The sequence below is a fragment of the Dicentrarchus labrax genome, unplaced genomic scaffold, assembly GCF_905237075.1.
Source record: "Dicentrarchus labrax unplaced genomic scaffold, dlabrax2021, whole genome shotgun sequence".
NCBI lineage: Eukaryota > Metazoa > Chordata > Actinopteri > Moronidae > Dicentrarchus > Dicentrarchus labrax.
Window position 1 is genome coordinate 897,634 of NW_026136875.1, and position 12,367 is coordinate 910,000.

A 12,367-nucleotide genomic window follows, 5' to 3' on the forward strand; every position below is an offset into this window, starting at 1 on the left:
GGTAGGATCCCTTTAATATGCACACCCAAGTATTGGAGCAGAGTTTTAATGGGGATACCATGTGCTGCCACTAGATGGCACTCACGTGAAACTAATAATTCACTTTTTCAGCTTCAGTTTGGAAAATAAATCAATAATCTGAACAGCTTTCGGAATTTGCTCAACATTTTTCAGAAACAACGTTGTGTCATCTGCCAGCTGACTATTTGCTTCTCAAAAACACTCAATTGCTCAATATCAGATTTATTTTTCCATTTCATAATTCTCTCTTTATTGTTTGAATTTGACAGTCATTAAAACATTGACACAATCCATTGGCCCATCCCTCCAGCACAACAAACACACACATATTCAGCTCCCTCTCAGACTCTCATTAAAATCAACAATCAATCACAGCCTCACTTCATACACAAATGTATATATCTATAGCAATAACTGCCCCTCTATTGTTTGTATATTGGGAACAAGTTTGCCCCACATCCTGTCACATTTCATTGGTTTCCCTTTAACATTGTACAGGATTGTTTCTGGGGGGCAATATGACAATAGTTAATGTACATTTTGTTGCTGCTGTCATTATTAATCATATTAGTTTCTTCTCCTCATTATTAATCTCTTTGAGCATTTCTGCTTCACCCAGAATAGATATTGGGGGGGTCCAGTGTAATTACTGTCTGCAGTATTTCTGATATATGTTTATAACGGTTGTTCCAAAAAACTTCAATCTGTACATTTCCAAAACATGAGCACAAGGTCTGCATTATCTGAGTTACAACACATCTGGTTACTCATCTGGTTACAATATGTGAACTTTTGATAAGAACTGAGAGCCTTTCCGCTGCCACTAAGAAGAGTGATGGTGAAATTGGACAGCCTTGTTTTCTACCTCTGTTCACTGTAAAACGAGGGGAAGAACCACCTGATAAAGATATTGAGCTGTTGCTGTCGTGATAAAAGCATTTCATTACGTTTCTGAAATTCTCTCTAAAGCCACTCAGTTCCAAAGATCTGTTCTACCACGTCAACAGCTTTATACAAATACAGACAAAGAATAAAGCCATCATCATTGATATAATCACTGTATTCAAGCAGGTCTAGGACTCGGTGCTCGTTGTTATACATTGGTCAACCTCTCATAAATCTTCTCGTCTCCAACTTGTGCAGAACGCTGCTGCCCGATTTTTAACAAGCAGGTCCAGACGCGAACACATTACCCCTGTGCTGTCGTCACTCCACTAGCTTCCAGTCCATTTTAGAATTGATTTTCAACTTCTGTTGTTTGTTTTTAATGCCATTAATGGCTTGGCCCCCTCTTACTTGTTAGAGATTTTAACTTTTCGCAATTGTGACAGAGCCCTGCGCTCTTCGGGTCAGCTTCTGTTAGAGGTCCCTAAGTCGAGACTTAAACAGTGGGGTGATCGTTCTTTTGCCATCGCTGCTCCCAGACTGTGGAACAAACTGCCCCATGACATTCGCACCACTACTGATCTCAGCCTTTTTAAATTGAAGCTTAAGACCCACTTTTTTAGATTAGCATTCAATTCTGACTAGGGCAGTACTGTCTCCTAGGTGTACTCTTTCTGTCTGCTCTTTTCTATGCATTTCTGGAAGGCTTTTAATACCCTGCAGCGCCGCAGCACTTTTAATTGTATTTGTATGTTATGTATATGTTATGTATTGTTTTATGGCTTTGTTGTAAAGCACTTTGGGTACCTTTCGGCTATTGTAAAGGGCTATACAAATAAACTTGATTTGATTTGATAAATCCTGACTGGGTGTCACTGAGGGTTTGGGAGATTCCTTCTTTGAGACAATTTGAAGATATGAGAGTCAGTATTTAGTAATCATTGTTGAGGAGCTTCCGCTATATACACGTGTACATTGGACACTGTTTCTGCTGCTGTCAGTGTCTCTGTACTCGTCCCTCACACATACACATTTAATAAAAGATCATTTTACTATTCAGAGACTTTTACCTTTAAAACATGATGAATATGGGCGCCCAGTTATCTCAGTTGGTAGAGCTGGTGACCCATATACGGAGTTGCTGCAGCGGCACAGGTTCAAATCTGACCTGCGGCCCTTTGCTGCGTGTCATCCTCTCTCTCCACCCACCTTTCCTGTCTCTCTACAGCTGTCACTATCAATAGAGCCAACAAAAGGCCAAATAAATAACTTTGAAACAAACATGATGAATATAATCATCCTCTTTATCTCTAACTGCTCTGTTCCACTGTCACACTGACCTTCACTTTATTCACAGTGTTAATGTATGGAAACATCCTCTCAGTGAAAGTGTGTGTGATGGTGTGTATGTGTGTGTTAGTATCAGGATCAGAGAACGACAGCTTTCCTCTGTTCCAGTCCAGATTCACTCTGATCCTCTGGACCTTCTTCTGAACTACGAGACCAGTGGATGGAGCTGGTGGTGACCGTGCTGAGTATTTACCTTTATAGAACTGTATTCTCCATAATCCAGACTCTATGATTCCCTTCCTCTGGACAGACTCTGCAAACACACCGAGTAACCAGACTGTACTGTATCCAACCTCGACATCCCAGCTGTGAGTCCCTGAGTTAAAGCCCTTAGAGCCCAGAACAGAGCCGTAATAATCAAACCTCTCTGGATTATCAGGAAGCTGCTGTTCCTCTCCTGCTCTCACACTGGTCAGATCTTCAGACAGGACGAGTTCTGGATGAGCAGTGTTTGGATCCAGAATCACAGGAGTGTAGGAGACCATGTCCTTCATCTTGTTCCAGATGTTGAAGGTCAGGTTGCCCAGGTGTTTGGCCTCGTCTATCAGAGCTCCTGAGGGCAGCTGTGGATCCTCCAGCAGGGGGCGCTGCTGGACTCTTTCCACTGCAGCCTTGTAGTTGTTCAGGAATGAGACGTCTTCAGCTCTCAGCTCCTCCTCTGTGGCTCTGACTGTGTCTGAAAGAGCTGCTATCTCTCTGCTCAGGGCCTCCATCTTCTCCTTCATTATCTGACTCTTCTGCTCCTCTTCCTCCCTCAGTGCAGCCAGCCTGGCCTCCTCTTCCTCTTCTAGAAACTGGTGAAGCTTCTTAAACTGCTCCTTAATCAGCCTCTCTGTGTGTCGGGCCTGGACCTTCATGTGTTCTGCTGTTTGATCAAACTTCACTTTAACTCCTTCACAAACCTTTAACTTCTCCTTTAAAGGCTCCAGAGATTTCTGGAGCTTCTTTTTGTGATCCTGTGCAGCTTCATCAATGGGTCTGAATCTGTGGTTGGTGTGTTTTTTTGAATCTCTGCAGACAACACACACTGGTTGCTGATGGTCCAGACAGAAGAGTTTGAGTTTCTCAGAGTGCAGACTGCAGAGAGCCTCTGAAGATCTCTGATCTCTCTCCTGTAAGAAACTCTCACACAGGTTCTTTAAAGTCAGGCTTAAAAGTGGTTGATTCTTTGAAGATCTTTTACAAACTGGACAGTCACGTGTCTGTTTCTCCTTCCACCAGCTCTTCAGACAGTCTTTACAGAAGCTGTGGCTGCATGACAGAACAACAGGATCTCTAAAGACCTCATGACAGACCGGACAGCAGAGACCCTCCTCTAATCTGGAAGCCATTTGTCTCTGAGTGCAGCTGGAAACAGCAGACAACACGTTAAAGAGGTTGGTCAGTTATGGTTCCCGCCCTGCCGTAAAAAGTTGCCTCAGTTACTTTCACTTTGAGTCTTTGAGAGTTTTTTCATTCAGCAGCAGGTTGAAGTCCTTCAGAGTACTTCAGAATTCTTCAGTCCTCCGTCCTGTAACTGTCCTCCCTCAGTTAAAGTCACAGCTGTGTAATGAAGGTAAATCTTACCGTCTGTCTCTCCAACTGTGTGTCTCTCCTCAGTGAGAACTGAACAGGAACAACCTGTTTCCTGGTTGGTCTCAGGTGATGTCTTTAAGGGGCGGAGCTTTGTCAGCTGACTGCTGTGTCTCATTTTAAAGGGAAATATGATCCATCACACTGCTCTGAGATCACATCACAAAGAAAACAACCAGAGCAAATTCACTTTCACTCATATTTCTGTGACTTTTTTTACTTTGGTTTAAATCCTGTTACAGAAAAATTTATGAGAAAGTCAAAAACAATCAGTGAACTCAATAAAGTCAAAGTTAGATTAATATAAAATGAGATAAATTTTATTGATCCCTCACTCAGGAAGGAACACAGAAATAAACATTAAATAATAAAATAAAATAGAATTAAGGTTGTATGTTCACTTTAAAAAGCTTTTTATACAAAGGGAATTAAGTCAAAATAATTATTGATTATATTATATTAGTTATTACAACAGGAGGTAGTGACATGGTGAATGAATATATATTTATATATTTATATTTATAGAGGAGCAAGTTAGCAAATCTTAGAATATTTCACTAATATCTTTCTGTATAGTAATAAAGTTTTATTTTTGCTTTTTGCACTGTTATCTGTTAGCTGTTAGCACTGTTAGCACTGTTAGCTGTTAATTCAATTCAATTCAATTCAATTTTATTTGTATAGCGCCAATTCATAACAGAAGTTATCTCAGGACCAAACAGTACCACCATGAGCAAGACCTTGGAGACAAGGGCAAGGAAAAACTGCCTGTTAAAAGGCAGAAACCTAGGACAGATCCTCCGGCTCTAGGTGGGTGGTCGTCTCGACCAGTTGGGGTGAGAGAGAGAGAGAGAGAGAGAGACAGAGAGAGAGAGAGAGAGACAGACCGACAGGTGCACAGCAACAACAGTATTGGCAATGGCAGTCAAGCAGGACCATGGCAGGAGGCTCCACCAGGATTGATAAGAACCTGCGAGACGAGAAAGCACAAGAACTCCGGGGAAGAAGTGAAGTTAGTAACATGCATTAATGGAACATGAATGAGTGCAGAAAGAGAGAGGAAGAGAGGAGCTCAGTGCACCATGGGAAATCCCCGATAGTCTAGGCCTATAGCAGCATAACTAAGGGATGGTTCAGGACTCACCTGATCCAGCCCTAACTATAAGCTTTATCAAAGAGGAATGTCTTAAGTCTACTCTTGAATGTGGTGAGGGTGTCTGCCTCCCGAACCACAACTGGAAGCTGGTAAGGAGAGGAGCTTGGTAACTGAAGGCTCTGGCTCCTGTTCTACTTTTAGAGACTATAGGAACCACAAGTAGCCCAGCATTCAGAGAACGTAGTGTTCTAGAGGGGTAATAGGGTACTATGAGCTCTTTAAGATATGAAGGGGCCTGACCATGAAGAGCTTTATAGGTGAGGAGGAGGATTTTAAATTCTATTCTACATTTTATAGGGAGCCAATGCAGAGAAGCTAGTACAGGAGAGATGTGATCTTTTTCTAGTTCCTGTCAGTACTCGTGCTGCAGCGTTCTGAATTAATTGGAGCGTCTTAATGGACTTATTGGGGCAACCTGATAATAAAGAGTTGCAGTAATCCAGCCTTGAAGTAACAAATGCATGGATTAGTTTTTCTGCATCAGTCTGTGATAGTATGTGTCTAATTTTTCTAATATTACGTAAATGAAAGAAGGCAGTCCTAGAGGTCTGCTTTATGTGGGAGTTAAATGACAAATCCTGATCAAAGATAACTCCAAGATTCCTGACAGTGGTGCTAGAGGCCAAGGTAATGCCATCTAGAGTGACTATATCTTTAGACAGTGAGTCTCTAAGATTTTTGGGGCCAAGAACAAGAATTTCGTTTTTTTCTAAGTTTAACATCAGAAAATTGCAGCTCATCCAGGATTTTATGTCCTTAAGACATGTTTGTAATTTAGATAATTGATTAATTTCATCGGGCTTGATCGATAGATATAACTGCGTATCATCTGCATAACAGTGAAAGTTAATGGAGTGATTCCTAATAATGTTGCCTAAAGGAAGCATATATAAAGTAAATAGAAGTGGTCCAAGTACAGAACCTTGTGGAACTCCATGACTAACCATAGTATTTAGTGAAGATTCATTGTTAACATGTACAAACTGCGAGCGATCTGATAAATATGACTTAAACCAGCTTAGTGCGGTTCCTTTAATGCCAATTTGATGCTCAAGTCTCTGTAAAAGAATATTATGGTCAATGGTGTCAAATGCAGCACTAAGATCTAATAATACAAGTACAGAGACAAGTTCATTGTCTGAAGCAATCAAAAGGTCGTTATTAACTTTAACCAGAGCTGTCTCTGTGCTGTGATGAACTCTAAATCCTGACTGAAAATCCTCAAATAAACTATTGTTATGTAGAAAGTCACACAACTCTTTGGCGACTACTTTCTCCAGAACTTAGAGAGGAAGGGGAGGTTAGAGATTGGTCTATAGTTAGCTAAAACCCCTGGGTCAAGAGTGGGCTTTTTAAGAAGGGGTTTAATTACAGCTACTTTAAAGGACTGTGGTACATATCCTGATAATAAAGAAAGATTAATCATATCCAGTAAAGAAGTGCCAATTAAGGGTACAACTTCTTTAAGCAGCCTAGTTGGGATCGGGTCTAATAGACAGGTTGATGGCTTCGATGAAGAAATGATTGAAGTTAACTGATGAAGATCGATAGCAGAAAAACAGTCTAAATATATATCTGAGTTTACATTAGTTAAAGTTCCTGAACTTGGAGAGCCACTGATACCTGTTGATGGCAGTTGGTGATTAATTTTCTCTCTAATAGTAATAATTTTATTATAGAAGAAGCTCATGAAGTCATTGCTACTTAGGTTTATGGGGATATGTGGCTCAATAGAGTTGTGGACTCTCTGTCAGCCTGGCTACAGTGCTGAAGAGGAACCTAGGGTTGTTCTTATTTTCTTCTATTAGTGCTGAGTAATAGGCTCCTCTGGCATTACGGAGGGCCTTTCTATAAGTTTTAAGATTATCTTGCCAAATTGAGCGATATTCTGATAATTTGGAAGAGCGCCATTTCCTTTCAGATTTCCTAGCTATTTGTTTTAACTGGCGGGTTTGGTGGTTATACCAAGGTGCTAGTCTCCTATGTTTTAATAATTTCCTTTTTATAGGAGTGATAGAGTCTAATGTTGATCGTAGTGAGCCTGTAGCACTATCGACAAGATTATCAATTTCAGAGGGACTAAAGTCGTTATAGGACTCTGTTAAATTCAGACATGGCATTGAATTAAACACTGAAGGAATCTCCTCCTTAAATTTAGCTACAGCACTGTCAGATAGACATCTGCTGTAGGAAGTTTTGCCTAATGGCTTATAATCTAATAGTATGAATTCAAAAGTTATTAAATAATGGTCAGATAGGAAAGGATTATGTGGGAAGACTATTAAATGTTCAATATCAATGCCATATGATAAAACAAGGTCAAGAGTGTGATTAAAACAATGAGTTGGTTTATTTACACTCTGACAGAAGCCAATTGAGTCTATTAATGATATAAATGCATTACTAAGGCAGTCATTGTCAACATCCACATGAATGAATCCACATGTTAGCACTGTTAGCATTGTTATCTATTAGCTGTTAGCTATTAGCACTGTTAGCATTGTTATCTATTAGCTGTTAGCACTGTTAGCACTGTTAGCACTGTTGGACAGATGGAGCCTTTTTGAAACTGCCCAGTGCAACCACAGTCTGACCGGCTGCCACTGAGCAGCTTAGAGGAATTGCTCAAGGGCTCCTCGGTGGTGGTAAAGATTTATCCTGCTCGTCCAGGGATTGAACCAACAACCTCCACCATCACTGATCACGATGAATTCAATTCAATTCAATTCAATTTTATTTGTATAGCGCCAATTCATAACAGAAGTTATCTCAGGACACTTTTCAAATAGAGCAGGTCTAGACCGAACTCCTCAACATTAATTACAGAGACCCAACAGTACCACCATGAGCAAGACCTTGGAGACAAGGGCAAGGAAAAACTGCCTGTTAAAAGGCAGAAACCTAGGGACAGATCCTCCGGCTCTAGGTGGGTGGTCGTCTGTCTCGACCAGTTGGGGTGAGAGAGAGAGAGAGAGAGAGAGAGAGAGAGAGAGAGAGAGAGAGAGAGAGAGAGCGACAGACAGAGAGACGCACAGCAACAACAGTATTGGCAATGGCAGTCAAGCAGGACCATGGCAGGAGGCTCCACCAGGATCCATGAGAACCTGCGAGACGAGAAAGCACAAGAACTCCGGGGAAGAAGTGGAGTTAGTAACATGCATTAATGGGACATGAATGAGTGCAGAAAGAGAGAGGAAGAGAGTAGCTCAGTGCACCATGGGAAATCCCCCGATAGTCTAGGCCTATAGCAGCATAACTAAGGGATGGTTCAGGACTCACCTGATCCAGCCCTAACTATAAGCTTTATCAAGAGGAATGTCTTAAGCCTACTCTTGAATGTGGAGAGGGTGTCTGCCTCCCGAACCACAACTGGAAGCTGGTTCCACAGGGAGGAGCTTGGTAACTGAAGGCTCTGGCTCCTGTTCTACTTTTAGAGACTATAGGAACCACAAGTAGCCCAGCATTCAGAGAACGTAGTGTTCTAGTGGGGTAATAGGGTACTATGAGCTCTTTAAGATATGAAGGGGCCTGACCATGAAGAGCTTTATAGGTGAGGAGGAGGATTTTAAATTCAATTCTACATTTTATAGGGAGCCAATGCAGAGTAGCTAGTACAGGAGAGATGTGATCTCTTTTTCTAGTTCCTGTCAGTACTCGTGCTGCAGCGTTCTGAATTAATTGGAGCGTTTTAATGGACTTATTGGGGCAACCTGATAATAAAGAGTTGCAGTAATCCAGCCTTGAAGTAACAAATGCATGGATTAGTTTTTCTGCATCTGTCTGTGATAGTATGTGTCTAATTTTTCTAATATTACGTAATGAAAGAAGGCAGTCCTAGAGGTCTGCTTTATGTGGGAGTTAAATGACAAATCCTGATCAAAGATAACTCCAAGATTCCTGACAGTGGTGCTAGAGGCCAAGTTAATGCCATCTAGAGTGACTATATCTTTAGACAGTGAGTCTCTAAGGTTTTTGGGGCCAAGAACAAGAATTTCGTTTTTTCTGAGTTTAACATCATAAAATTGCAGGTCATCCAGGATTTTATGTCCTTAAGACATGTTTGTAATTTAGATAATTGATTAATTTCATTGGGTTTGATTGATAGATATAACTGCGTATCATCTGCATAACAGTGAAAGTTAATGGAGTGATTCCTAATAATGTTGCCTAAAGGGAGCATATATAAAGTAAATAGTATTGGTCCAAGTACAGAACCTTGTGGAACTCCATGACTAACTTTAGTATTTATGGAGGATTCATTGTTAACATGTACAAACTGAGAACGATCTGATAAGTATGACTTAAACCAGGTTAGGGCAGTTCCTTTAATGCCAATTTGATGCTCAAGTCTCTGTAAAGAATATTATGGTCAATGGTGTCAAATGCAGCACTAAGATCTAATAATACAAGTACAGAGACAAGTCCATTGTCAGAAGCAGTCAGAAGGTCATTATTCAGCATCCTCAGTCAGTCCTTCCGCCTGCAGCAGCACCGATATTCCAGTGAACAGCCAGGAGGTTGTCGGTTCCATCCCCAGGATAAATCTGGGTGGGGAAAGATCTTCATTACCGACACCAGAGAGTTAGCATGTCAGAGCCACTAGCTTTGCTAACGTTAGCTATTGTATTTCTGTGGTCAGTGTTACCGCCCGGGTCTCACTTTTAAATACATCGACATGTAAAATAACATGAAATAACCGTAAACCATCAAAATTACTTGTTTTTAAAGAAAAGTTCAATTTAATGAATTAAACTGTTGAATTCAAGTTTAATACTGTTAATACAATTATAAACTGATATAAAATTAGTGACATTAACAGTAAAAAGTATTAGTTGTATAACTTTAATGTATTAGTTAGTTAACTGACAGATATGTTGTATAATGATGGAAGTTGAATAAATGTTGTTTATCAGTGTATAAGGTAAACTGTCCAAATACAGTTGTTATCAGTGTAAACAGCAATAATTACTGTAATCTCACAGATAATGACTTTTATTACACTTCTATAACTTTTAACATTCACATTAAAATAATAACAATCCAATAATAACAGCACTCTGCTGTAAATGTAAGTCTGATTATTGTATTATAGCAGAGTTCACCTGGATTTATTGATCATTGTTTTATGAGTCAGTTATTTTTGCCTCAGAAACATTTTATTGAAACTCTTGTGTAACACAGACAAACAATGTTTTGTAATTTAGGAACCAGGTGTGTCCTGAAGATCTCTTTTTCCAAATGATGTAGGCGGCGACGGCCACTGAGCTTCACCTGTGCGTCAGCCATCTTGGATTTTTTTACAGTTTATGTGAGGAAACCATGAATATATTTTTACTGTCCAAGTTTAACAGTCTTTCAGGTTTAACATCTGTTTCAGTCCAGTTCTCCAGCCAACTGTTCAACAAGTTACAGAATATAACCATTGTTTATTTCCTCGTCCTCACAGGAACTTTTAAAGAACAGCAGCAAAGACATGAAAACTTTCACATTTTATCTTGAAATTATAGTCTGAAATGTTTCTTTTATTTGAATGAATCAGATGAAAGAGACAAATTAAAGTTCTGACCAGATTCATCCTTCAGTCTGAACTGTTGACTGTAGGCGGTGCATTCACTGACCAGCAGGTGGCAGCACAGAGCCACACAGCAGCCGACTGGAGGAAATCTTCATCTCTGTTTAGGGTCAGATTCAGTTGTTCTTTAAAAGAACTGAAAATGTTCAACTTTAACACGGTCAGTAGCTCCTCCTCAGAGAACCATATCCCGTTCTGCAAACATCATCCATTCATCCATTCATCCATTCATTCATTCATTCATTCATCTGATTTATTCAGTTCACAGTGATTCAATAAAAACACCTCAGATTAAATTCATAAACCTTCAAACTTAATATTTAACATTTAATAAAACAAATCAGCTCATCAGTACCATCAGTGTATGTGTGTTTGTGTGTGTGTGTGTGTGTGTGTGTGTGTGTGTGTGTGTGTGTGTGTGTGTGTCTCAACCACAGCAACATGAACTCTGATCATTAACTGGTTGAACTAGAACAGATTAATCCATTTCCAGGTGGAAACATGCTGAAAGCTCATAATTCAATTCAATTCAATTCAATTCAATTTTATTTGTATAGCGCCAATTCATAACAGAAGTTATCTCAGGACACTTTTCAAATAGAGCAGGTCTAGACCGAACTCCTTATAACATTATTTACAGAGACCCAACAGTTTTTCTCAGAGGCGTCTGAAACAAACTGAAGATGTGATTTATTAAATTAAGACCTTTGGTCAAATATAAAAGAATCAGCAGAAAGTTTTAATATTTCACTGACAGAAGCTGGAACGTCTTTCTGGTCGCATTAATTTCACCTTATAAGGTTTCCTCCTTAATATCGAAGCTGCTCTTCCTGCCTTCACTCCTCCCCTTAAACCACGTCCTGTCACAGACCGCCAGCAGTGATTGGTCCCGAGATAAACGACTTCATCACTGTGATATTAACAGGAAACGTTGTAACAATCTCTACAAGCTGCCAGCGAGAGGAAACTCCCCCATTCAAAACCTCATTGAAATATCAGTCGTTTTAGCGGCAGCATGTTCCTCTGTGCTCCAGCCCACAGATCCACCAGAACCACAGTTTCACATTGAGTTCTTATGCAACCAGAATGTCGATGACTCAAAGAGAAGTGAAGAAACACAAAAGCAGAAACGAACTTTCTCCACTCAAGTGACTCAACTTCCTTTCAGAGCGCAGGAGACATCCTGCAGAGCAACGGAGGGCTGCAGGTTCCTCTTCATAGCACACACACACACACACACACACACACACACACACACACACACACACACACAAAATAACAGAAACACCTGAGCTGTGTGATAAAGGCTCAGTAGGACGATCAGGTGAACTACAATCAGGTTTACTAAATGTTGTTTTGCTTTATTTCTGTATATGCTTTATTTCTAAATGCTGTTAAACAGTCTGCTGTATAAGAGATATATGTGAGCTACATTCTTAAATACACTCATTTCCCATGATGCCTTGAGGCTGTGTGCACATCAGCCACTAGGTGGCGCTTTTATCGCAAAGTCGTTAAAAAACACAAACATTTCAGTTCCAGACCGATGTTTCGAGCCTGGCGGTGTTTAGGCCACGCCCCCGAGGTGCTGAGTCCGATCTGCATGAAGCCAGATTGTTTACAGAACCTGTTATTGTTTATTAAGTTATTGTTGTTATTATTGTTTACTGTTTGTTAGCTCACGCAGCTTCATTGATGCTAATGTGTGTAATAATAATAAAGTAATGTCTTATTTTCACCCTCTCTCTCTCTGTCTCTATCTATCTCTCTTCCTCTCTCCCCTCCCTCTCTCCCTCTGTCTCTCTCTGGTT

General features: G+C 40.3%; 1 protein-coding gene and 1 long non-coding RNA gene across 2 annotated transcripts in view; one reads left to right on the forward strand and one right to left on the reverse strand.

Annotated features, from left to right (window-relative positions):
* Positions 1 to 242: 242 nt before the first annotated feature.
* Positions 243 to 3,881, reverse strand: LOC127360396 (nuclear factor 7, ovary-like). The gene has a single exon (XM_051394812.1). It carries the CDS (start codon positions 3,585 to 3,587, stop codon positions 2,217 to 2,219), a length of 1,371 nt encoding a protein of 456 aa, XP_051250772.1. The 5' UTR covers positions 3,588 to 3,881; the 3' UTR covers positions 243 to 2,216.
* Positions 3,882 to 11,731: 7,850 nt separating this feature from the next.
* The window catches only part of LOC127360422 (uncharacterized), a 2,224-nt gene continuing 1,588 nt past the window's right edge, over positions 11,732 to 12,367 (forward strand). Inside the window, exon 1 of the long non-coding RNA XR_007883669.1 lies at positions 11,732 to 11,880. This is a non-coding gene — a long non-coding RNA (uncharacterized LOC127360422). The remainder of the gene's footprint in view (positions 11,881 to 12,367) is intronic.